This window comes from Bombus vosnesenskii, unplaced genomic scaffold, assembly GCF_011952255.1.
Source record: "Bombus vosnesenskii isolate JDL3184/JDL3185 unplaced genomic scaffold, Bvos_JDL3184-5_v1.1 scf7180000013314, whole genome shotgun sequence".
NCBI classification, from domain to species: Eukaryota; Metazoa; Arthropoda; class Insecta; order Hymenoptera; family Apidae; genus Bombus; species Bombus vosnesenskii.
The window spans coordinates 1359309-1387147 of record NW_022882960.1 but is presented as its reverse complement, the minus strand read 5'-3'; the positions used below and the strand labels follow the sequence as shown (position 1 = coordinate 1387147).

General features: G+C 42.6%; 1 protein-coding gene across 3 annotated transcripts in view; it reads right to left on the bottom strand.

Annotated features, from left to right (window-relative positions):
• Positions 1 to 1643: 1643 nt before the first annotated feature.
• The window catches only part of LOC117235055, a 41317-nt gene continuing 15121 nt past the window's right edge, over positions 1644 to 27839 (bottom strand). For 2 of the 3 annotated variants that reach the window (XM_033496722.1, XM_033496724.1), the window contains exons 2-10: positions 27245 to 27355; positions 24975 to 25146; positions 21352 to 21481; positions 10579 to 10817; positions 7206 to 7337; positions 7010 to 7117; positions 6632 to 6892; positions 6213 to 6471; positions 1644 to 5244 (exon numbers count right to left, since the gene is read on the bottom strand). In XM_033496722.1, coding sequence (XP_033352613.1) covers positions 4160 to 5244; positions 6213 to 6471; positions 6632 to 6892; positions 7010 to 7117; positions 7206 to 7337; positions 10579 to 10817; positions 21352 to 21481; positions 24975 to 25146; positions 27245 to 27355 — 2497 coding nt within the window. In that variant the 3' untranslated portion in view covers positions 1644 to 4159. Of the gene's footprint in view, positions 5245 to 6212; positions 6472 to 6631; positions 6893 to 7009; positions 7118 to 7205; positions 7338 to 10578; positions 10818 to 11284; positions 11678 to 21351; positions 21482 to 24974; positions 25147 to 27244; positions 27356 to 27839 lie in introns of those variants that run through there. The other variant, XM_033496725.1, reaches the window with a different exon arrangement.

Below are 27839 nucleotides of genomic sequence, written 5' to 3'. Positions count from 1 at the left end.
CGACTACTTCACAGTACTAGACTTTACTTAACAACGTTACTACAACGTTCTCATGGTACTACACGCGTTCTAATGGTCAAATTAAATGTTCTGTAGCGTGTAAGAATATAACCTAGAGCGGTCTCTTCACGGAAATTGATACCGTGTTACAAGTTAGTGAAACGATGGACTTGTCAGTACGTCGGTTGCATCTAATAAATATTTAGCGTATCACGCGTGTTCGAGAGTTCATCATGGATAACGGCGCGTGAGCGGCTCTTATTTGTTCTAGAACAGAGGACAAGCTACGGACATCAGGCACGCGGAGTTGAGATGATCGCTAGCTCTAGCTCTGGGACAGCGTTTTCTCGCTGCGAGCGATCCGAGAAATTGCTCAGCGACGAATACGTTCAACGTAGACGAAGAACGTAGGCGCGTCTTCGAAGTGACGAATACAATTCCGCTGGCTTCCTCGATCCAGACCAGCGTGATTAGTTCTAGCGAATGGTACCGCTTCGGGGAAAAGGCACAAGGAAGAAGGACACTGTTGCTCCGCGTGATCCTCGATTAGATGTTGATTGCTGCCTACCAACTTTAGACGATGCAGAGTTTCTAATCACAGAGATAGGGTGGGCGGGAGTAGCCACTCCTTTCTAGAGTTTATTCCAAGTGGATTGATTTATTTGAATAAGAATCCTGATCAATTCGATATAAGATTCGCGTGTACGTACATGTAATACCGATTAAAATAAACATTTAGTTAGCTAAATATAACCTAGCAGCATTCTGAATATATAACCATCTTAATACCGAAGTGGAAGCGGAGAGTCAAGATAGAAGGTAGAAAACGAAGGATTAAAATTGAGACGGAGGATGTATTCATAAGTATGCATAAGCATAAAGAATGAAAATAGCAAACCAAAATGAGAAGGGGGTAAAAACATAACCAGCCAGCCGGTACGGCTGAACGAGCGAAAGTGACGAACATTCAACTAGACCCGTGGTAACAGCACCCCACCACGGGGTGTCCCACTACTGCCGCGCGTCACCAGTGAAAACCTGGATCCCCATGCCGTGGAGATGTAGCTCTAGCACCGAGAAATGTTTCATTCATAATGCAATATTATATTTGCATTGCAAATGATGTTAGTGACTAAGTAATAGAAGTTTCATAAGGGATTATAATTGGTAACTCTAGTAGGAACTTGTATTAAGAAATTCCAAAGAGCTCGTAATGGAAAGAATCTAAACGATCAGAGACATTTAAAGTCTAAATTTGTTCAGACTGAATCAGAGTAACGGGAAGTTTAAAATTACTAAATTAAAAATACTATAAAACATAAAACAAATAGCGGAATCGTAGAACGCATCGAAGATGCCAATCAGAAGTTTCAGGAAATTCTATGGGTACGAGAGATCTCGAGAGATCTTCGCCATTGCAAATGTACCTCTCAAATTTGTGGAACCTCCCAAGGGACAAGATCTCCAATACCTCCTTGAATCCCTAACGTTTGCGTAATCACAGGAAGCTTCGAAGACCTCTAGAATTTCTGAGATTATTGGAATTTATGGAATCTCCTGTCATCTCTAGTATGCACGATGAATCATGCAGCCACACGAATTCAAAACCTTTGCTACTATACTTAGGAAACAGAAGAAATTGATGCGTTTGGAAACGTTTATTTTTATTGCAGAATATAGATAATAAGAATAATGTATTACTATTCTTACATGTGGTTCGTTTACATCACGCTGACGCGACTCAGGCACCGAAACAATTCTTTACCTATATAGTTTATAGTCAGATCGGAGATATCATAACGAAAACGAGATGTAATCTATATACAAATACTATGTGTACAAATATCTACAAATTCTGATACGCTTCTATTTGTTCGAAGTTCATGATCGTAGTAACACTTGAGTACCGACGAATGCTCAAATCAGAAAAATCATTCTAAGTACTTTTCTTTTATTTATAAAGTAGAGCACGTTTCAATACTTTCGGAACTCTGAACAGAATATTATCTCGGTCGAGAGATAATAATACTTTTAAGTTAACAAAAAGCGGTTCGCGTGATCTCGTACGTTAAGTAACTAATTAGAATTATAATCGTCGTTACTTAACAACCGTCTCGGCTAAGAGATTTATATAACGTTATCTCGACGTTATATCTTTAAATCCATTGAATTCGATCTGGATTCAAGTTTGCCTAAATTACAACATCGCAAAGATAGAAGGAGAAAAAGTGGAATAAGAAATCGATTAAAAATACGTCCGTATTTACACATCTTTCCACTGCAAATTACAATTCATAAACCGGTTTCACACGGAGATACGCGTATGATAGATACTAAATATCATATCATACTCACTTCGCGTATTTCGGTTACGATAGATACTTTTCGTATCAAGGCGACAGACGAAACGTTACAAAAAATGGTGATATTCACACAATATTCAGATTGCCATATGTGTATTACGATACGCGTATCTCCGTGTGAAACCGGCTTTACCCACCAACGAAGAAGACAAAGACAACGCTCGGTTCACATCGACTATCAAATATCGCGTGTCGTGCATTGAGCATGTTCATAATCTCATACACCAAGTAACCTTAACTTAATTCATCTACTATGTACATGTTCGTTGGCTCTATCGCCAGCTTCATTCACCATGTACATACATCGAATCGTTACTTACATTTACGTGATCTCGAATTTATATAGAAAAAGCTTGAGCTGTCACGCGTTTCTCCAGAGACGCGTGACTGAATACGCGGTGAACAAAAAGCAAGTGCAGTTTGCAGTAAAAAAAAATAAAATCGATGGTTCCATCGAGAATATCCTTTTTTTCTAAAATAATTCGTTCTTTTGAGCCGAGTTTGTTCGTTGACTACCACAGCTTGCACTTGCTCTTCACGCACACGAGTTCCCGAACGTTTCTCGTATCGATAAAACTAACTTACTAACTCCTAAATTATTATAGAGTAATAAATGATGCAGATCGCGTGCCGAACCGGCGATACCGTAGAGCATCGTGGAAGTTGTAGCCCAATTTTAAATCGCTCCGATCGAAGATTCGCGATTACAGTTGCACGCAATTTTTTTACGCAAAGTGTCTCCGAGTATGGCAAATATGGCAAACGTTGCGTGTTCATGCACATGCATATATGCACTCGTCATTTTCCAGTTCGCAATAGAGCCTGACTCAAGGCGTTTCGTTCCATTCACGAACAGATTATTAATAACGTCGAGTTCCCGAGTTGCCGTCGCGCATCGAATAAATACACAGTCGGCTCAGATGAGAGAGAAAATCTTTCATCTAAATGCTAGAAGCCGAAAACGACGAGTCATGTGGCGTCTCGCGAGGATCGGCTATTTACAAGCGTAACCTGACTTTATCTGCGATCGAGATTCCATTTCTCGACGTACGTATTCGCGGAAAGAAGAAGAAGAAGAAACACATTTAAATTCGCCCCTGCGTTTATCGTAGCAAAAATATTTCGTATCACAATGTTACGACGCAGCCAAAGTAAAGCATGCACAAATAGTAAAAAGTATCCTATCCGCATATCGTGTATAGGACACGTATCTGCGACACTGACGTATTCGCAACATCTACCCCTTTCTTCCACTTGTCGCGCGAACGTTACAATTTTTACGCTAAGGACTTGAGAACGACACCATTTTCATAATGTCGATTACGCACCGTCATCTTGCTACCGCGTTATTGCACATACTTACGACAAAAGGAAGAGAAGCGCTTCCGCGATTGCTACATACAGGAATCGACGAATTCGATTCCATCGCTGTTATTTCCGTAATAGTTACGATTGTCGAACGATCAACACGCGATACCAGTGTCAATTCTGTATCGATAATTAGCTACCTCGTCGATCGAAATGCTCATAAGTTAAGATCGTATTTACATCGGAGTGACACGATCGTTCGAAGCGTTTCTCGGCTCTTGGAGCTCGATCGATAAAAAATCCCATTATCGTTCACGCTTGTCGCGCGAAAATTGCTTCCTACTCTCACCGCGTACAAAACGCCAAATCGTCGCTATAATGGACGGAGTCGGATTTTAGGCAAGTGCGACGCACGTTCGAATCGCCCACGACGATCAAAGCCGTACACGACCAAGTATAATTTACCACATTGTCCCTAGATTTACGAGTCAAACGTACACCTCTCCCCTCTTGCTACCGGCAACCGGAGTAGTCGCTGGCATTATGGTAGTCGCCGTGATAGGTGCTGTACCTAGGCCGCTGGAGAGCGACGCGTTGGTACAAGACACGCTGCTGATCTTCCTCGAAGTGTCTTGGATACGATGACTCGGTCTACAGAGATCGTGGCCGATGCTGTTAGTTCTCGGTCGAATGTCCTTTCCGTGCACTATGAGCCTATCTATATTGGGAGGTTCGTGGCCATTCGATACCGAGGCCGCGCGATTTTCCCTCGGTTGAAGACCCGGCGACTGTGGCAGAGACATACTCCTGTCCTCTCGCAATTGCACAACTGGCGGACCCGGCAACGAAGCCGATCGCCTGCCACGTGGATCTATCTTACCATCTTGAGTATTCGACATCGTGGTAACCACGTAACCGAGTTTCTCGGGATTTATCAGAATGGGTGAACGATCGTTATAGTTGTCGAAGGTAGACGGATTACCGTCGCTGCCCACAGGACTGGACCTCTCTCCTATCAGAGGAGTGCTTCTGTCTTGGCTTATTAACGGTGTGGAACGTTCTTCCTGTCCTGTAATGCTGCCACTCCTACTGCTTCCACTGCCTGATCCCTCTTCCTCGCTGCTGTTCACCTCGGTTAAGGTGGCTTGGTTAGGAACGCCGTTGCTTTGATTCGTTGGTTTGATCATGGACGCGGAAGTTGTCGTCATCAGTCCTAGTTGCGTTAACTGCGACATCGTGACAGGTGTTAAAGTGACAGGAGCAACGAGACCGGCACTGGTCAAAGTAGGCGAGAGAACAGCTTGCGCCAACGCTGCCGCTCCAGATTTCCCAGTTACAGGCGTGCCCTCCGTTTCTTGAATGGGCGAGAGCACGACCTGCACAACCGATAGATCCGGATAGTGGCCGTTCGCCGGTATCACTCCTACGACGCCTGCCCCGATGTTCGCCGCGTTCGTCGCTGATAGAGCTAATCTCTGTTCACGGTCGACTACTTCTTTCGTCACGTCCGGCGTCGGTATGCGAGGTCGGTTCTTCAGAGAAACCGGCACCGGATTCAACTTCGTCATGGTACCTGTCGGGAAACGAACATGAATTAGACAAGCTTGTTACGGAATGATCGAGTCCGCGTCTCGATCCTAAGCCTACGATTAAACTATTCTTAGCGCCGGCAGCAATAATAACGAGGCTAACGATGATCATGCCAATTTTTGCGGTTGCGTTTATTTTACCGCTAGAAAACGGCCCGCTATGGAGCAAGGAAACGAATCTTCGTTCGACCGCCTCGAATCGGGTTGAGAATAGAATGGATGGATAAAATGCGATTAGGTATAATTGCTTAGGTATTTTTCCGCCACTGGCGTGGCTTTCCTTTTTTTCTGTCATAAGTGAGAGGAACGATTGGAGAAAGAAGCACAAGGTCTTAAGAAAAGTTTTTTCGAGAAGAATGATTCGCGATTGCGGAAATTGTTCAGATTACACAAGGTTACTCATTGCATAATTCCTTGCATGCATGTAGCCGGGTGGGGAAAACTTCGAACATTCGCGACACTTTCATTGAAAGATGTTTTTCTCGTGCCACATTGGAACGTGCAAAAAGATTGCAGCTTTGAAAATACCGGCGAAGAAAAACGGAAATACATACGATTATCGCTGGAGTAACGGAACTGAAATTGTTTGCTCTTTTTTTCTTCTGGAAATCAATTTTTTGTAATAACAACAAAGAATTGTTTTTTTATCATTTCATAGAGAACAACGCGGTTCGGTTAGAGGCACCGATTATTGACTTTAATTCATAGAAACGGGAGATACTGTTAACGTGAATGCGCAGGCGTTACGTAAGATCGTATCATTATCATTTAAATAGTTAAATAAACCTCATTACGACGAACGTTATTCCAGACTGTGCACCATTCTGTTGACACGCTTGAGAATTATATTATCACGTTGCGTAGCAATTCCTTACGTTTTAAGTTCCTTCTATTTGTTTCTATTTTGTCGCGTACGAAGACACGTCGGAAGTAATTTGCGTAAATCACTTGCCTTGTCGACCCATTCTTTGACTTCGAATGCTTTTCCGTCCAACTAGCCTATCGTAAAGGGACATCTTAAGATTCGGATTGTTCGTTTGCGGTAAACCTCCAGTTTCAGGGCTGCTATAAACGCTATTGTGACGATTTCTGGAGAAGAAACCACCACCGCTGCTGTAAGTGGTCGAAGAACTACGTACAGAGCCCATTCTAGTGATTTGTCGTTGTAGCCAATTTTTCCTTCGCTCGACCAACGGAGTATCGACGCTTTCCTATAATACACGTAAACGAATATGAATATATCAAGTATAAATACTTCTCTGGAATAAATATTTTTCCAACATGTTTGCTGCACGATCCGATCGTGACACCAAATACAGGTAGCCGGTTGTACATCGAGAGTTTCAAGTTCATCTGGTGACGTGTACTTACGTAATCGGCGTACATGTCATCCTGGTGGGTCTTGCGATGCTGAACGTGATTATGGATTTGTGGGCCCAATATAACGTTTGCATACAGAGCGTCGCTGTCTTTGACCTTATAATGCTCGGCTGAACCCTTTGGCTCTTCTCGTCGGTACTGCTCGCTAGCCACCGTATACGGTAAATCTTTTGGCACGACCTCGTCCCAATATTGATCTTTCAACAATTCTGGATGTTCCTCGTGCATTTCGTCCACGATCATGTATCCAGCCTATCAAATAAACGCGTTACCGCTAATAAATATGAATCTTGTGACACAGGAGTAGAATTTCAATTTCTATACGATTAACTTAAATTTCGGTGGAACCGGAGAAAGTTGGTCTCGTACCTTGATGTGACGATCTATAAGCCAATTTAACTCGATATCATCGTCGTCTTCGCCGAACGGATTGATCAATACCTCGGCAACTTTCAGCCATCCCACGTAAAAGCAGAACTGGAACGAATGAATCGGATTGATCGATAGTTATTCATCGAACACGGGATCGTCTTTTTACAAGCGTCTTTACGATCGATTTTCTTACCTGCAGGGCCGTGAAAAATGGAAAATACATGTCCGGTTCCTCGTATTTTCCGCTTCCGACGTCGGTGCGCTCGATAAATTGTCTGCCGAGTAAGGCGGAAAAGAAATACGCGTACAACGATAGCGTGACTACCTGGAAAACGTAAATAAACGGTATTCAAACTCGTTCGATTAGAACCGTGAATATCACGGTCCTAAAAACGGCGTTACGTCGACTACTAGTAATTGGCGAAATAAAATTGAGTCATCGTTAATTTTGCGACGCGCGATAGAAGAAGGAAAAAAACAAATGGCTTCATTATAATTTGCTAATCAAATGTCCCCAGCGCGAGATTACCGAGAGGACAAATGGGTAAATTAAACGACAGAAATTTATAGATAGATATTGCCGTGTTACATCATATTGTTTGATTCCTAGAACGAGTGTCGTATACTTTCTGCGTATTGAGGAAGAACGAATAAACGCGGTCGAAGGTAAGAAACAAGTATCCATCGTTGGTCCACGTCGCCTGCATCGCTATAAATACCGCTTCTCTCAGAATTACTTTCTTCGTTCGTTTTCAAGAATACCTTTATGAAACTTAATACAGGAACGCCAGTGCCTCGATGAACACGTACGTTGTTCATGGACAAACTACGCTGTAGCTAATGATGGGCTCGGAGAAAGTAATATTGGATATCCTGAAGTTCGTAAAAGAATTAGAATCGTGATGAAACGATAGACGTTGGCCATTTCTAAGGTGAAAGGTTCCTTTGTGAAAGGGCAAGTAATGTCAAGCTTGGCAAAGAATTACGTTCCTGTCGGTTTCGTCCTTTTTTCGCGTTGTATACGCGTGGACGAACAGGTTTGAATGAAATCATATCAAGGTCATCAAGAATACAGCCTTTCTCATCGAAGGCCACCAGGAAATGATAGTTTATGCAAAGACTCGTTGTGAATAAAAGAAAAAGTACGATCGGTGGATTATCTTTAGACTTTGATCGTCGCGCACACGAAGAGGATCGATCGCACGTTGAACTGACTGTGAAATTTATTTCCGCCGTATCGACGGACCGCGACGAGATTGCCGCTCGACTCATTTGTCATCCTTGACCATGCGTATTGTCTTCTTCGCTCATACGATATCGACAATGTACTTATTTCCGTGCAAAAACATTGCTCGGAAAAGATACAGAAAGGCGCATAAATCATTTGAATTTCGATTTATGACGCAAGATGCTTCATTTTAATAATAACGTCATTTGAGAGAAAAGTGTGTTGGAAGACAAAGGATAACCAGCGCAATGTATTCGCTGGTAATTAAAGCGCATTGTCGCATCCCAGGTAAATTGTTCTGTCCTTCTGTCTCTATCTCGCTTTTCCTTTGGAAATTTATAAAACTTCTGTAAGCGGATACATGCTATACAAACGTGCATGCTAACCGATGGATACGAGTAAACCACGCAGGTCGAACAGTATTCGGTAAACGTATTATTACACAGCGCGCAGAACCGTACTGGTTTACGCCTAACCATGCGATTTTATCCTGCTTTTACCACGGAGACAAAGTGCGATTGGTGAAAGACGAACGCACGTCACGGTTCTGTTTCGACACGAAAACACGACAAGGAAAATAATTACAGTTGAGTTGCTCTTCCTGAACATTCTCCGCGTACACTTCTCCTTATTTTCGCTAATTCAAAGCAATCCGACCGTGCGTTTATCTCTCGAAATCTTCGTAATGAAACGTCTCTGGTTTGTGAATTACCATCTTGACTCTCGTGGTACGGATTAATAGCACGTTTTCCTCGCGTGAGCATGCTCTATTTTCCAACCAAGAATCCCAAGCATTCTCCCACCGACTGATAAACTAATGCGGAACGCGAATCATCGATCAGTTCCATTACCGGTATAATTTATGTGACGAGTACGAGTTACGGGAATAAAAATGAGCTCTGTTCTATGCAGCTGACTAACCGAGTGGCTTACCCCATCGTCCGTATTGAAATCCCCGACGATTAACGTATTAGTGTATCTTCGAAGGAAAAAGGCGATCGGTTTTTTTTTATCATACTTTTCCTCGTTCGATGTGTTTCAATTTCGTATTTATTATTATCCTCGGCAGTCGATGACGTAATTTTGCACAATGAATGAACAATTTTCTCATCGTTCATGCAACGTCGACTGTGATTGATTCAGTTGCTCATCACGCTTTTCAGATTTGTGCTTATTAACCAGTTTTAGAGAATGCCTTTAAAGTTGAATTTATCAAGTCTGGACGAAGATCGTTTCCCAGGCATTGGCCACGTATATACAAGATCATGACGCGAATAACTCTTTAATACCGCGAAAATAATGGCGTTCGTAGCCGACAATTAGGGACGTTAGCTGATGAGCAATTAACGTTGCACAATGAATACGTGCCTGCTAATTGCGAATACGAAACATCTTTCCAAGAATGGATCCGTTTTGTTACTGCGCCGCAACAAATCGAGTCCTTCGAACTGGATAAAGAGAGCCACGAGCACATTGTTAACATCGATCTTGGGTTGTTGGTAACTTTTTAATGTCTGCCGTATATTAAATGAATGATCTTCGAGCGTCGGCGGCCTCCGCAATTACGCATCGAGTCTTTTATCGATGATATCGTGTTGCAACGAGGTGACGTACTTTCTAATGATCGCTACTGCCTCGAAGCTCGTTAACTTCTTGCTATGGAAACTACACTCGGCCGGGCAAATTGAAATGCACCGTTCGAAGGAACGGCCGTTCCCTTAACGCCGGACGTGTCGACTCGCGTTTGTTGAAACTCTCGCTAAGAGATGAGCATGAAACAAGCTTACAAGCGTTAGAAAGATGTTAGAGAGATTCTATTGGAAAAACTTGATTAGAGGAAATGGCGAGAGAAAACGCTGCATTGTGAAGCTAACAACGGAATTAAGACTTACGCAAGCGTGCGCTGCACACTGTCAACAGTATCAAAGCGACGAGGTGGTTACGATGAGAATCAGCTCGGGATGAAGACGTTCGTTTAAAACACTTGGCATTTCTCAATGACGGTAAACGCCATCGCAATTACCCGGCTTCTCCACGATTTCTGAATGAGATTGGAAACAGAATAATACGTTGTGCCATTCCTTGATTAAATCTTCGCTTTTTGTAACGCTTGTCAACGAGGAGAAACTTTAAACTTGGATGATCTATCGGCAGATTCGAAAATTTCATTCCGGTGAATGTTGTTTGCCTTCCAAACAATTTCACGTGTCTAGTCCACCTTCACGTTTTCAATCATTCGACGTGTTATCGAACAGAATATTAAAAGAATTATAAAATGTATTAACACTGATACGTGTTCGAACGGTGACACGGTTTTGTAGAATATTTCGATACTCACCTGAGTGTAAACGAGAGGAACGCAAACAGTGTCGTAACCAATGAGCGCGCCAAGCCTCTTCCGGATGTCGCTTAGCTCGACAAGGAGGGTTTGCACTACTTGGTCGCTAGTTATTAAGGCTTCCCTCCTGGCCCTGTTGATGATGTTCGTCGCCCAAACCAGAGGCATCCAGTACTTCGACATGGCCGCCTTCTTGTTCATCATCTCGAAGATTTTCTTCTCCGACTCCATCATCAGACCTGGAAAGAAACAGCGGGATCGCTAGGTCATTTTCACTCTATTAAAACTTTCGAGCGTGAAGACGAAACTATATCGAAGTAGAAACGTGGCATAGAGATCTCCCGCGAACTTTCACCGAACGGACGGTTACCGAATTGTCGCTGGCAAACCGATAACTTGGCCGGGACGTGAAGAGGAATAGTTATCGAGTGACAATAAATCAAAGCTGTCTCCATCGGATAAATTCATCCGCGATTCGTTAAATCGACGACCGCGTTTGCATATGTGTCGCGTTATCGAGCGATCTGTACTTCACAACACGACTTTCGCGCGTGGATCCACCGCTACGTAGTCACTTTACTCGTTATGTGAATGCAAATGTATACGAAACTTTTTAAACTCGTCGACCCTGTAGTTGCCACGTGTATTCGCGCATCATTGTTTAATTATATATCCGTGGTTTCTCGGAACATGCTAGATATTTTACTATTAACACCGTTCGATGCTTGTAACGTTCCAATCCTTCTACATTGTCCATAAAATCTTCTGTCGGCATATTTTACAAAGATTATATGACAATCCACGAGCGTGATAAATTCGAACACTTAGAGATCGTTAAATGGTATCCATTAGCGTTATAGGAAGAAAGGGCGATTGTTTATCAGCAGGCAATACGACGATTATATAATGGCTTGTGGCTGCTCACGTGACCGGTTCGTAAACATGAAACACGTGGAGAATGATGCACATTGCACGTAGCCAAGAGCGCAATCGAGAATACGCTATTAGTCAGGCGATGGTCGTCCCGTTTAGAAGAGCACGTCGAATAGTTAGCTATAACGCCGCTAAATGTAAGGCCGTCGATTTCCGAAAGAAAACTAAACACTCACTGGAAGAATGCTAAGTTGCCGATTTCCGCTCACAATTCGCATTACGTATTTATTACATAACTTTTAACCGATATTTCCCTGAAACGTGATAACGTTGTGGTTACAATTAGCAATGTTATAGAAACTTTTACGCGTCTAAGTGAAATATTATTGTAAAATTTTTGCAGAAGGAACGTGGCTCGATAAGATAGTGAAATTTCCTGATGAACTTCGTTCTCACGTAGTATAGCTATCTCATCTTTTTCATCAAACAGTATTACAATATAACGATCCTATTAACCATGAAGCTATATTTAAGCATTTATATATAAACGTTTTTGAAATTGCACAGATTATGAAATAAAAAGCATATAGGTATTACAATTGACAGAGTTTTCCTCAAAGTTAGAATAACATATGGTATCATGCAACGCCTGGAGAGTTTAACATGCCGACAATTAGTAAATGACCTCGAAATCGATATGCCTTCTTAGCGGTGTGCAACAAATAATGAGCGAAAAAGCATTGTGAGAAAACACCTATCATAAATAACAGTCGATTTCACAAGCTGTTGCTTTCTTGTAGGAATACGTTACGCGTCCGTATATGTCTGCGAAATTAAAGCTACACGCTTGATCTTCAGTCTATCTTTATTATGATTGTTTTGTTGCCTCCGCCGTGTTTGTGCTCTACCAGCTAATTAAGCGTGTTACTCGTCTCGAGTTTGTATCCTATCGTATCGAAACACCCCGTATAAACAAGTGACGACGTTCTTGTGCGACCAGTCACGTGAACGAATCGTCGCCGATAGTTGAACAATTGGAGACATTATGCGACGCTTTGTGTTTTATGGATGCAACAGAAACGTTCCAGACTCTATCTTGGTGGACACTTTAACGATCGTCCTCAGACCAAAAAAACCATCTTAAAAATCACGGGCGACCGCAGTGAGCATCGTAACTACGCTCGATTGGTATTCGATCGGTTAACGGGATCCTGATAATTTCTCTCGAGGGGAATCTTTTTATTGTTACAGCAGAAACGGGTGCGTTCTGTACGGACGGTATCTATAACGAAGCTAGGAGCAAACGGCCGAAAAAAGCGACGCCATCGTTCGAGCAGTTATCGAAATAACTCGTGGCGTCGTTCCCCGACAAGTAGCCATCTGAAAGAAACAGTCTGCCCGATCAAAGAAACGCAAGTGTTGACGTCTAGTTATTAATGGTGGCACATATGTTACCGAGCAGGTTCAGGTAATGACCTTAATCGGAAAAACCAACGCGCAAAATGCCGTTGGTACCAATATGGCTCGCGTACGTGCCCGTTTTTCGACGTGCGTGGACCATTTCTCGTCCCTGTTTCGGGCGACAAATTTCCTATTTATTCGTTCGTTATGAGACTCGCATAAAAGAAATTGATATCAGCCGTTTATAGCTGGTTAAAATCTATCTCAAGGATAAATTGTACAGATATTTTACTGTTAGATGAAAGTTATCGATGGCGTCTTTGCGTCGAGAGTTATCGATCGCCGATGGAACGAAATCGACTGTAGACGTCACACGAGCATTCTATGCGATCGAAACGGTACGCCGCGCTACCGACTGAATCGATATGCAATCGGTTCTTTATTCGGTCTGTACGACCTTGATGCAATCGCATGGTCACATGGCTTCTATACAATGAGTTCGAGAATTTGCAACTGAGAGAGTCGTGAGCGATAACTCATCGTATGAGTCACGCAAAAGTCACGAATACGGCATTGCGAACGCACCTAAAGTACGCTGAGACGATTAACATAATGCCTGACATTTTGTCAATTAGCTCGACAATTAGAAGATGCAGATGCTTGATTTTTGTAATTAGGAATGACTTCGGCGCAAGAAACAATGTCATAGCGTCCCTTTCGTAAAGAGTAATTGGCTGATAGCAAATCGATTACACAGCTGTAATTTATGTTAATAAATGAGCGATAAAATTGACTGAAAAGAAACTATTTATTATTCTATACGGTTTATTCCTGGAAATTGACGTTAAAGAGATTAGCTTTGCCCTGATTAAAAAAAAATATTTAACGATCGTTCGGGCTTGACGAAACTCAGCCGCTTTCGCACGTTACACTTGGCGATTTTCACGCGGAAAAATACGCGACGCCATCCGCTCGAAACGAAATTTTTCGAAAGCGCGCGAATATCGTCGTTCGGAAGTAACTTGTACTCGCTTTCACGGGCTTTATGCTTAGCTCGTGGCATCGATTTATAAGCAAAGTGGAATCGTTGGAAATGACGACAATGACCTGACGATTCGATGAAAATGTCGATGACACTGTAACGCGACAAATTTCGAAAGAGAATCTCGTCGGTTATTTCACGCAGTTAATAATCGCTAACGAGACAAAATCGACGTTAATTACGAAAGCATTCGCGTGGAAGCGAATCGGATCTTGGCGCGAGTTATTTACACCTCGAATATGTAAGTCAATAACATGGATCTTGTGTAGTCATCGCGAATCGAATATAAACGGTGCAACAGGCTGTGTACGATCGTTATTAATGACACGTTAATCGTGCAATAAAGACGGTAAAATTTCTGAACGTCGGCAAACGCGGCGTCCCATTATCAGTTTAATCGAGCTAGGCGAACCTGTACGTAACGGATAACAGTAGTCTCGAGCAAAGAGCAAAACAGTTTGATTTTCAGAAACGATTACGCGGCGACCAAGGCGGAATCTAAGAAAATTACGTGGTCGCGCAACGAGCAAGTTCACCGATTGAAACCGCTTCGACGAATAAGAAGAAGTCATACTCGTTTCTGAAGGATGTTTACCTCTCGAAAGCATCAGCTGAAGACGGAGATAAGCAAGAGAGGGAGCGGTCCGAGCACAACTCGGATGCACAACGGGCTTAAAGAGGAGAATGGTTATAGGGGTCAATAAACGCGGGGATCCTTGCTCGGCTGGCAAGGTCGCCACGAAGGTAAAAAATCAACCATGCTCCTCGTCTCTCCTCCTTCTCATCCGTGCCTGCCCGCTCCACCGCGCCGAACCGACGCTGAAAAGCATCCTTCGAAGAAAACCAGTCCCCCAGTCCAGTTCGTACTTCTTTAAGCCCGATCCACAACGTGTAACCCAGCAATGGTTTCGTCATCGCGGTCGTAATTTCAAGGGTGAAACTGCGTTTCGATCCGCAGCGGAACAACGAAAACGCAGAGTCACCCATCGACATTGAACTTCATAAACTTTCTGGACGCGCGACATCGCGATACGCGCGTTTTTGGCGCGCACGACCGGACACTCAGCCAAGCAGGGTATCGACGCTTGGCGCCGGTGAAACTGGACTGATTAGGAAATATCACCGCGTAATTAGAAGCGGGCAAGTTTAAATCATTGCGCGCACACGCGATCATGGATGCGCCCTGGGTGTCAATAGAGCTGGCTGCCAAAGAGAAAATCGACTAGCCCACGCCCGTGAAGGCGTGTACGGGTGACTATTCGCAGACACGTGGAACTATACGATACCGTCACGATACCGCGCGTCATTAACGATTTCACTATCAACGAATGACCAAAGTCTGACTGGTGAAATTTGTTAGAACCTTTCACAGTTCCATGGCGTCTAGAAAATTCCGAACTGTGCTCAGCGATAATAAAAATCGGCTAAAATAGTCGGTTTGAGATTTCGTCAGAAGAATCTCGTGTCCTATAAAGATTGCTTTTTAGATTACCGGTAAGTTTGAGAGAGGTATTTGATATTTGTATACCTTAGTCTACTTTCTCTACCCATGCATATCTCGAGTATGTTGGTCTTAATAAATTGAAGTTAACGTTTGTGTATAGCTTTCAATTTTATCGTTATATTTAGAACTGCAAGAAGCGCATTGACACTTCAGATATATTGTTTCCGAATATACGAACATGAGACATGTTCTACAAACTTGCCACGTTGTTTCCTTCTGACGCTCGCGGCAGAAGAGCGATAAAACGATGAATAATAAACGAGTATGAAAATACAATCGATTTACACAGATGCGAGGTGTTTTGAGTAGTTCGTCATCGACGAGTTAATAACGCTTCGTTCACGTGATCGAATTCAAATCAGAGTTCTAACACAAGTGTCAATACGAAGACGAGATAGAAGAAGTCGACAAAATTCTACGAGAATCAAACAACCAATAAACGTTTATTTAAACAGAGAAATGGCTAGTTGTTTTTTTATTGCTCCGTTTTCTTTGCTCGTGCGGATCCGAATCGGATCGAAAGATCCGACCTTTCACAAGACTGACCCTCTACAAGGACGCCTCACAATCGCCGCATTTTCCGGCATTTCAGAAACACCAGAAGTGGAAATCAGGCCATCTTACGCTCAAGAACATGTACATTCTAACTGTTCGTGGAAAGGTCAAGGAAACAGAAGCAGAAGCTAGAGTGTTCCGTTAATTTTAGAACAGCGTCTTTATCGTTTCCATGGTCGACACTTTTTCTCTCGATCCACCATATAAAATGCAAGCAGCGACTTTTAATCAACTGCTAAATACGTGCTAAATCAGTGAGAACGTTGAATTTGCGCGTTACCGCCTCGCAATTTCGCGATCTTCCGTTCCCATTGAAAGGATTCGCAGCATTGTGCTCTTTGATTTTCCACGCCCGTCGACACCTCTTAAAATCCCGCGATCGTAATCTAGCTCGCAGATCCATCGCACGCACGCTCTCCAGGCGAGTAATTATTTTCTTGCGTATCGAACAGGCGCCGATCGGTCGACATAATAGCGGAGAGAAACTCTCGTCGGAACAATAATTTGTGCTAAATATAGGTAGCGCGTGCGGCGTATTACGGTCGACCGAGAAGACGATGCATGCGACCGGGACCATGGATGGGTATGGAGACAGTGGAGCGACGAAGAAGCGGTCAAGAAGAAGAGGAAACGGGTTTTCGAGTTTCTTGCTCAGGCCGATGTGGATGGCCACGATGATGACGACGTCGATCTTCAAGATAATGATGATGATGGTTGGCTCACGCGCCACCACCGCAACTCTCGCGAGCCGAAGCCACATCTATCGCGAGCTCGATATACTAGTCTAGCCAATTACCACCTGTAGCCGAAGATAGATTAAGGCTCTCATTATGTCTGGCTATATTTAACGTCGTCTGCATACATATCCTATCGCCTGGTTGGATCCAGTAGTCGCGTATGAGCGTATGTAGATCTCGGGGCTGTACGTGGAATTGTAAGACTTTCGATATATATATATATATATATATATAACTGGTCGATGCATTATGGACGTACAATTTTCCGTTGATAGCGTGCTACGAGGACATAAACTGGCCGATTTCGATAAAACGGCAATCAGAACTAGCACGATAGTCGTAGGAAAAGCAAGGTCGTTAAGAGATGAAATTAATGGAGTATATACGGTATATCTATGGAACTAGTGTATACGACTAATGACGTGCGATAAATCGGAGAAGGTTCGAGAATGCGTCGGGGAACGCGTTGGAGAACTCGAAAGGCGCCATGGTAACGGTGAAAATCAATGGCAGCGATGGGAGGTCGCGGCGTCCGATCAAGAAATCGGCAAGAGAACGACCGAGAATCGTGAGACACGCGGTCGATAGACCCTTCGAGGAAACCAAAGACAGTCGGTGATGATGATTATCTTATCAAATGACATAGTATCGGTATTCGAGATGGACTATAATTACCAGATGGTTATTTTTATGCATACCCGAAGAGGAAGGAGAGTGAGATCGCGTGGAGAAAAGAAAAAAAGACGACGACATAGCAGGTAATAAAAAGGAGCCTGTTGTAACGTGGACTCGGTTGGGATCCGGGAATAGACTGTAAACTACATGGCGCTGGTCCGGTCGGCGCTTACCGCGAGCAAAACGAATATCTCGCCAAGAAGGAAAAGGAAAAGGATGAGGAACTGGCGCCGGCGCTCCGCGTTTCTAAGGCCTCGGCTCGCTTCTTGAAAATTACCCGGACGCACGTGAAAATTGCCTGGCGGCGTGAGTCGTGCCGTTCGATTTACACCGGCGACCCAGCTCTCGAGATTCTTTCGAACCGATGAGAATTTCCAGACCGCGATCCTCGCGGAATTGGTACGCCCTGCTAATAATATCGCGGATCTCTCGATGCTAACAGATCGGCAGCGATATTCATGGAATTCGTTCCTGTTGTTTTAATAGTTACTTACGCCTACTTTGACGCTTTCGTTTATCGACGATCATTAGCAGCGTAATATTCTTAACATAAACCTGTAAACAGGTGTTTCATATTCGTGGGGAACGATTGCACCACGTTTGATTGAATCGTCAGAACACAAGAGGCTGTAATAAGGCTCAGTAATTCTTTTTCACTTGTTGATACCAGTACCTATTCCGTGTCAGTAGTGATTTGCATCTGCGTCTTTCGCAAACTACAGTAAAAGTCAACGACCATAACGGTTGCGTTGCGATGCGACTAGTAAATAGAATCGTTTGCAATTTAAGCGCTCTAAAATCTGCTGTGCACACGTTTTCGTACTGTTGCGCCCGGAATACTCATTGCAATTGTGGAGAATCGCAATCGGACGTAGTTGACATTTTTTCAATTTCGGTAAAGAACACGATCGTACATTATAAATAGAACGCAATGTTTACTATTTTATGCATAGGTCGCTGTTCTAAAATTACCAGTGACCTTCTTAGTATTCCATGTCCCTGTTAAGCATCATTTGCTTTCAAACAACGTTGCATTTATCCACGAACAGAAATCGTTTCAAAACGTGCTATTTACTTGACAGATCTAAAAACAACACGAAATACTTTGTTCATCGATGTCGCAACAGCATTAGCATTGACATATCTCAGGAAAGACAAACTAGAAACCAGGACCAGTATAGTCTGAGACGTAGCTAGTGAACGATCGAACGTCTCGTTTGTCCTCTAACTTCTTCCTGTCTCAAGATCATGGCAAGGTATGTACTATGTTTTATTTACGCGACCATAAATATCGGCATAATCCTTCGGAAGGACGTAACACCGCAAAATCACAATTACGTCTGGATGTTACTGGTCGGCGTTCAACGTCTCGCATTTAGAGTAGTGTTTGCAGTCGCTTGAAATACTGTATCGTCTTTTTTCCTGAAGCTTGGGGAATACGTTGCATTCTCGCTGCATGAATTATTGATGGAGATCTCACGCGACGATCCGCAACGTTTTGTTGGTGAGACAAGCTCGTTTCCAGAGTCGCCGCAGAACGGATTTGGATCGTCTTTGCGGAGTTCTTTTACCGTGGCACCGGCGAACCGACGGCACGTTTCTTTTGCGACTAGTGTGCGTGATGCTAACGTGTTCACGTGTCCGCGGAGATAATTCCACGGAAGGATCGTTTCTTGTTATCGCTCTCGTCACTTATTTCTCCGGCCACGGGGAGCATGCTCATGTTCATGGAAGATTCGCGGAACCGGCGCCTGAAAAATGCGTGCTATTTCTAGTCGACATGCACATCCTCGCCGCCGCCGCCGCCAATTGACAAAAACCACGGTGATTCGAGTCGTTCTTTTGCATCCCGAGAAATCACTTCTTTCTCCCTGTTTAAAGATACCGTAAGCGTAATTGTGAAAATCGTTAGGCGCAATTTCTGTCAATCGCACTAGATCCTCTAACAACGTTTTAGATAAGAACAGTTACAAGAATCTAGTTACACTCAAATTAGAAATTCAAATTAGAAATTTAAATTTGCGGACCGATATCTTTAACTTTAAATCTTCAAATCCAAATCAGTAAATCTAAATTTGCAAATTCAAATCTCTTACTTTACACGTCTTAATTAAGATTTAAATTGATATGTTATAATCTAGTTCTACATATTACATTCAGATTTTAAACTCCTTTTCAAGCATTTTATTCGAATTTTATATGAAAATCACGTTTGAGAGTATGGAGTGTGACTTCGAAAATAGCGCCATAGTATTTTATGTTTTAGCTGCGCGCGCTTCTATGCCGATGTTAAACAAGTATGGCGAATTGAGTGGTACCAGCGTCGTGTGCGAATTGTTCTGAATGTGAAATTTGTCACGACTGTTTTGTGTTCATAGAACGAAAGGAATGCATATCTGCTCTGACTTGTTCTTTCCACGTACGTATTCAAAGAATGTGTGATAAATCTTGGTTTATTAGTCTATGTAACTGGAATCAGAATGCACGTGGACAAATAAAGGGACAGTGTGATGTCTTCTAACTCGTGACATGCCTCTTAATATATTTGTGAAATTTTCTTAAAATAATACTCATAGTTCTCTCTCAAAACGATAATATTGTGAGCACTAGTTACTTTAATGATAATTTATAATACTTGCAAATTGTGTCAAGTATTATTTTAGCAAATATTCTAAAGGATTCTTTGATGGGAGGGAGTTGTGTTTTAGTGAGTTTGACATATACAGTATTTTAAATCACGAACGTCTACTTGTTCACAATAAAACAAACAAATACGTATAATACAGAAAAAATTGGCTCAACGTAACTACGTATCTGCAAAAGTGATTGACAATTCTAATCCTAATGTAGAAGAAAGGAAATTTTGAAGAAAATGGCGGCCACAAGCAACGATAATGGTGAGTCGTGTAATTTGTGAATAGATTGCATGATTATCGGAATTTTGAAGACTGTTTACCAGTGTTCGAAGTTGGCGTATCTTCCTCTCTCTTTATCGGTAGTAAGGACAGATCGTAAACTCATAAATTGCTCCAAGGTTTTCAAATATGAAGAGAAAGTGTCGAAACACGAAGTAACAAGAGCGTTAATGATTTGAAACATGTGTATAAATAACGTTTCCATCAGAGACATACAGTTACAGATCGCTGGGCAATCGTTCGAAGGTTATGCATGACACATGGTTCAATTTCGATTAAATAACGGTTCCATCACGCAAATACAACGTTGCTTATCATACAATTGATCCATACGAATTACTTATTAAGGACTGATTGTAATTCTTCTGCGAATGCCAAAAATCTTGACGACTCTTTTATTTCGGAAAGAATTCGCGTACGTTTGTCGTTGAACTGTCCTTGTTACCATAAGAGTCGCTTAATTGTATAGGAATTGACATGTGTGTTAATTGACTACGCGTCCTTGAAGTAGCAACCGAGTCCGCTCCCAAGTTATATTTTGCATTGAACTCTTAAACCTTTAACGGTATTATTAGTTAATCCATTTGATAATAAAAAATACAATTCTTCAGTCTTCGTCAAAATTTCGTGTTCGAATCTGTTTACTAGTCAACGTACAGATGCAAATGTAGACAAAACGCTTAGCGGTGAATAACAGATAAGATCATTCGCATAGAAAGTGAAGTAACGATTTAATACTCCCCGTCAGAAACCATTCTTACGTAACATATCAGTCTATGAATGTAGATAACAGTGGAATAAATATTTTGTAATGTCTGCCCCGGACAGAAGTTTATATTATCGGTTGTTCCATTAAGTTATTACTTTTCTTCTTTTTTCATCGTGTTACAACAAAAATATTTATTCCTCCTCGCTGCGTTTTAATACATACATTCGTATTTTATGTTCAGTTCCGTAAATAGCTTGTACTCAAAATGAGAGTCTCTAAAAGCGACACACGTTCCTTGCTCTCGTCGAATAAAAGAAAGTAAAACGATTTAGGTAATATATATGAACGAGTAACTCACTGACCAACGTCTACGATGTGCTGAAGCGTCGGGAACCGTCTCTTCACGCGCAAGGAAATCCTCTGAAGCGTAATGACGTACGCGAGCACCGCGTATCTTACGATGTTTCTCCTCATCAGTCTGCCTCTCTCGTCCTGTAATGTGAAAATGTTTCAAAATTATTACCTCGGGCACTCTCTTTAGATGTCTACTTTTACGACGCTTAGTGTACATCAAACTGTGTCTATTCGTGACCATGCGTCAACAATAATTTCTTTGTTAATGGTCATAGAAAAATAACGTAACACGTGATTCTGACAAATAATTTTAATGCCTTTAATTACAGGAAGTTAAAATGATTTCACGCACCAAACAAAGTACTTTCTGTAGAAAAAGAACTCAAAAACGCGAGATACCGTTTCTATTAAGTACCACTTCACCAAAGCTTTGACTAAGTAGCAGAGCAAACATTTCTTTCGTTTCTTGTCTGACTATATCTCTCAAGGCCATCGAACGGTATTTTATCACACGTCTATTACAATGGAATATTTATAAGCACAGATTAAATAAATGAGCAGGGGAGAATCGAAGGAAATCGGTATCATCGGGACGTGTCTGCTTCAAAATTCGTTTCCGAGGCTGCATGAATGCCGGACACGTTTCCCATGTCTTGTACACACTTTCCCCTTGTTCTTTTGGCCCGTGATCGCGAATCGTCACCGGTTTCGAGCCGATTCCAATAATAATCGGAGAAAAATCCACGGTGGCGCCTACCGCGTATTTTTCCTTTCGTTTCTGGCCAACGACGCGTGCGCATTTTGTAATCGGCCGCGCGTTTTGTAATCAACGACCATCGCGGTAAACGATCGCGCACGCTTGCTGGAATGTCAATTTAGTCGGAAATCGCAGCCAACGGTTCCTGGATCGAAATTTTCCACGCGCGATAAAAACTGTCTTTTTGTAAATGCGTTTACATGAAATGGAACGCCTCTGTGAAACGATTGTCGTACCCGCCGCTAACCGCAATCACCATTGGCAATCGTGTAGCAGGTAATCGTGTTGGTAATCGTTAATTGGACAACTGGTCGATCGGTCGAATCGTTACGTATGTAGAACACGACGAGATTCAGATGAAGCATTTTGTGGATCGAGGCACGTCTCGTTCGCTCGATATAATGCATGCAACGGCTGAAGAAAGTTTGTCGAAACTAAAATTTTCGTTTAGCTAATAACACGTGGACGGTGAACGCTACAGCGGAGGCCACGTGCTGATTTAGAACGATCGCGTATCGCGATCTGAACGAAGAAAGTTGCTCGCTGCGAACTGAGCCGTGCGATCCACTGAAAGTCCGAGGAAACGCAATTTATTCCTGATTAATTAAACTCGTACGTGGCGTGTTCCGCAAATGTTTCAACATCGTCCGTTCATTTGCACTCCTCGACGATCGAATTACGCTTTCTTGAGCTTTACGTTAATTACGAAATATGAATGACTGGCACGTTAGTTAGAGGCATACCGGTTACAAGTAAATGTATACAGCTGCATACATAGTCTTGTAATTAAAGAATTTACTTTTTACATTATCCGCGTTTTCAAAGACTTCTATTCTCGAGGAATATTCAGAAATGTGAGAAAATGGGGCTTCGCTGCGCTCTATAAAGAGACTCCATTTTTTCTTTTTTTTTTTTTTTTTTTTGAACGAGTCATAGTTATAGATTAATTAGTTTCACCTTCGTACAGGTTCTTCGCATTCTTCGTCCGAAGCAATGCTACGCTATCAATCTCTCTAGGCATTTGAAACTCGCGCAACGATTCACTACAAAGGTTAATTCGCTTGCTGGGCTTTAAACGAGCTCTCCTTTTTTTTTTTTAATTTGGCTAATTAATCGCAATCTTCTTTGTAAATCCACACGAATAACGGAGAATAAAGACGCGTCGCTCGAAGATGTAGAAGCTTGTAGATTTCGTCAAGGGATTCGAGATGCTTCGAGGCGGTTCGTGTTTCTGTAACGAACACTCGTGTCCCTTTCCCCCCCCCCCGGTTTTGTACTTTCAAAAGACAAACGTCCCTTCTTCCTCGGAATACAGCGACTTAACGTCGCGCGTGCAAAAATGCATGGCTTGGCAGCTTGAAAAGGATCCTCCTTACGGGGGAGAAGGTGGGAGTCGAGGCATCCTTCTCGCCTCGGGGCCTGAATTCCAATTAGATTTCAATGAAAGGCACAGCCCAGAAGCTCGTGCTGCCCACTCGGCGCTGCTCATTCACAAATCCGATACTTTGCGTTACGTGACTACATGACCGCGGCTCTCTTCTACATACGTAGAAAACTACAGTCCCGTTCCGCGCCTCGAGACCTTGTCCGTTGACAACGTGTAGAAATTCAGCTGCAGTTCTAGGCAGCTGCCATTGTTCGGTCTCGAACTCTCCGCGTGTAACTTTCTCGTGTGTGTGACGTGATAATCGGAATCTACGATACGCGTTACATCGATCAAATCGGCACGTGTAATTGTTTCGCCGTCATCGTACATACCGTATATACTGTACGAGGTGTGGACCTCGATACGGACACGATAGGAGAACACTGCGCGAAGAGAACTTCGTTGCACGAGGAAGCGATTAAACCCTTTGGTACTTGATCGGCCCGTTCTATTAATACGATATCGTTAGCCACGGAAACTTATAGCCAGTTTCGCAGTGTGGTACGCGTTCACCAGTTTCTAACCGGGTGGTACATAGTGCGAGCACGATCTTTGTAGAGCGTTGATGGCGGTGCAGTTAGCAGAGAGCAGCGAGGACGGACTCTCTCGAGTAACTCTCTTGTGCGCGAGGTAGCACAACGCGTAGGTTCGTCCTTCTTTCTTGCTACGATGTATACGTTGCACTTTCACTTCGACATTGTGTCATTGACCACACAGCTGGAAGACCCTTCCTCGACGAATTCGAAGTACGAGCCACGAAACTCGAGCCACGAAGCTCGTCTTCGACTTCGTCGAACTGGTCGCTACCATGTTCGTTTAAAAATATTTGAGATTCTCGGTAATCGCGGCAACCAAGCATGGAAGCCTTAGTCGTTGACTTAAAGTTCAGAAACTAAGCATTTTGAAATGATCGAAGATACTCAGGAACCGCTCGTTCATAGAAACGAACTTTCGTTTTCGGTTTAGGCGAGACGATCAGAGAAAGTACCGATAACAAGTGGGAATTTCTTGTAAGGTGTGCAGCGTGTCGCGCGCGAACACGTGTGCCAGAAGTTAGAGTCACATGCCAAGGGTCACGCGAATCGCTTCTCGAGGAACCGCGTCTATCGTTCCTGGCTATCTGTTAAGCGGATGTACAAGAGTTACAAGAAGATTTGCTCGCTTGCCAATTATGGGATGATCGCTCTTCGCATTTTTTTCACTTCTGGGCGTGGCGTGACTCCGAGAGCTGGCACCTACTTAGGTTAACGACACCGAAACGTGTCACGGCAATTCATTAGCGTAATGAGACAAACGCAGCGACAACTACTATCCGTGCAAGGCTGCGCGTTTATCGTTCTTTTGAGCCGCTTCGTTTACTGGGAACTTCATCTTCCAGTATACCCGCTGTTCCACGATTCAGCACGAATGCGAATTCGTCGAAATGTTTCTTTCATCCTTATACTTACGTTACCAGGAATAGCTGCGCTGATAAAGAGTGCTAAGTTGTCTGGCCAGGGTAATAGTTTATATTGCTCCCACCATCGCTTCACGACCAGACTCACGTAAAATCCCAGCACGAATGACATCGGTATCGATTCGCTGGAGTTTCCAAAGTAGTACCTGATCTTTTCGAAGATTCTGTAACAGATAATCGTCACGAATCCTTATTGAATGTAAATTATCATCTGTTATCTTCCACGTGTGTTCTTTCCTCCTGAACGAATAGTTTCGAAAGAACTGTACTACCCATTCGAGCAATTAACGAAACATGTTTCGCGAGACGAATCGAATGTTCGCAAATTATGTGTGTGTACGGTTAAATATTTGTTTAGTAATACGCGTGGTGGAATTCTTATATCGCCTCGCTTACAAGTGGAGCAAGGTTGAGGTGATACCGTCATCGAACGAGATACCACTACCGGTCTTATGTACAGGTAATTCCTGTTAAATGGGAATTTCCATCGAGATTTCACAGCTGCTCGCGAAAATCTGTTAGCGGCTGGTCCTATCTATCTTAAGCACTCGACGTAACCGATGATGAGATTCGATGTTCATTGGAACTTTTTAACGTTCGATGCTATATATGTACATTTTACGTTCACGAGTTTATCATGTTTTGCTTTTGCACAAGAGTTATATACACGAAAGTCAAAGAGTTTAGCTTGCAATTAGAGCATTGTAAGGTTAATGCACTTCTAGATTTCATTCATTGCTTTGGTTATCATTTAATTCCAAATTCTATTTACTCCCCGATAGATAGATAAGCGAAGAAATTCAATAAATTCTAAACGAATTATCAGGCAATTTAAAAGGATCTAATTTTCATTAAATTTCATTAAGAAGGTCAGAAAGATCCTAAAAGAAATTATCAATTTTTTTGTAAAAAGTCCGTAAAAATTGCAGAAGCTCACATGAAATGTTAGTAAACGACATATAAAAGGATTTCAACGATGTTTTATAAATTTTAGCCTCAAATAGATTAAAAACTGTCGAAAACACGCTGTTAAGAGAAAAAAGTTTTATATTTTAATAGTAACACTAAAAATTCCACTAAAAAGCTATAATTTATCGCTGAAGATCCTTGATATATACGATGAGGCAAGCCTTTATTTCGAATTGGCGGATCCTTCCTATGATCGTTGGGTCTGCTGGACCCTAAGCCATCCACGAACCGGCCCTACAGTTCTAAATTTAGACCATGCGAATCGAAGCGGCTCAAAGAAGGGTCCTTTTTAACATCCGCCAGCCTCGTGCATCGTGCTTCTTCGCTTCTTTTTTTATCCCGACGTAAATAACAGGTTACGTTTTTATGTGTTTTTTAATACGGAGCCCGGACGAGTCGACACATTCCATGGCGTATTATACAAAACGCGAGCCTCGTAAGGGAGGAACAATTTTATTTACGATACATGCAATTTAACTACACGCGATATACGTATGTCTGGAACAGAAACGTTAAAATGTTCTCTCTTATGGACACGGTTCTCGTCGATCGTTGTAACATTATGACGTTTATACCCACGGTCGGTGGATTTTCCTGAGAATCGTGATTTCTACACGATGGTGACTCTGGAGAAACACCATCTCTATTTAAATTAATTGAAATATTGGCTTTTATTGCCGCGATTGACGGTCGTTTCTTTTTACCAGCGATTTTCATGCGTTTATCGTGGTCATCGTAAAGTGCCCTACAAGAGAGAACCGACGAATGCGAAACGCGACGATAAAAAGAAAACGAAAGATGAGAGGGGTTAAGTAACCGCGTTCTGAACAAAGGAGCCAGCAGTGTTAATATCGATAAAACGGTACTATCGATGTCAACCGGCGAAATATAATGTCGATTGACGCGTGGAAGGCTTTGTTGCTCGACCAAGGTCGATGTCGCGTGGGTTTCACGGCGTAAACTTGGTGGTAACCGATACACCACTCTGTTTCATCCACTCCGTTTTTCTCCAGATAGAACCGCGATGAAAGAGTCTTTGTCTTCGAATTATCCTTTTTTTTTCAATTCAAAGGATCCATGTCATTGCCATTCGTGAATCTTTCTGGAAGGTTTTGCGAAAGGAACAGAGAGAAAGATTTCGTTTCTTTGTTTTTATCGGTGCGTCTTAATTTCAAGGAGATAGGCTGCGTTATCGCGAGGCGCTATTCTCGACCGGTTAAGGCGTCAACCTTCGGCTCGTGGAGGAAACTTCACCGCGAGAAGATATTCAAATGAACGTATTCATGTACTCACACCCGCTGCTGCTCGTTCAGCCCATATCGATATGTAAAATTGATGAGGTAGTAGACGAACAGGTAGGCCAATAATTCTCGCCAGATTAGCTTGTAAACGGACCCCCGCCATCTGTGAAGAAGAAAAAGAAAAAGAGCTCTGATGAAACGAAGTTTATTATGTAGGTACTTACATAATCGTCACTTTCATGTAATAATCGTATTAAGTATTGACGTCGTATTCTCATCGCTCAACAAATTTATGCACATGGATTTAGATAAGTACGTTTCTCTTTTACGAGCACTATTCTCATTTTACTTATTTCACTTTGCAAAACGCAATGCAAAAACTCACGCTCCTTGGCTCGTGCCCAAAGTTCAAAGATTTGTGTCGATAGGTCGTATCTCATTTAATAATCTCGATAATGCGGCACTTTAGAAAAGGAACTCGTGTAGAATGTGACTGGTTTTGATAGAAATGCAGCAGTAGCGCACAAAAACAAAACGAAATGAGTTCCCTTTTCGATGTTCAACGATTATGATGAAATAGGTATGAGGCGAACGGCTCTTTCGATAGCTGCCATTTTGCTCGTTCAGAAATTAGATTGTAAAGAGTG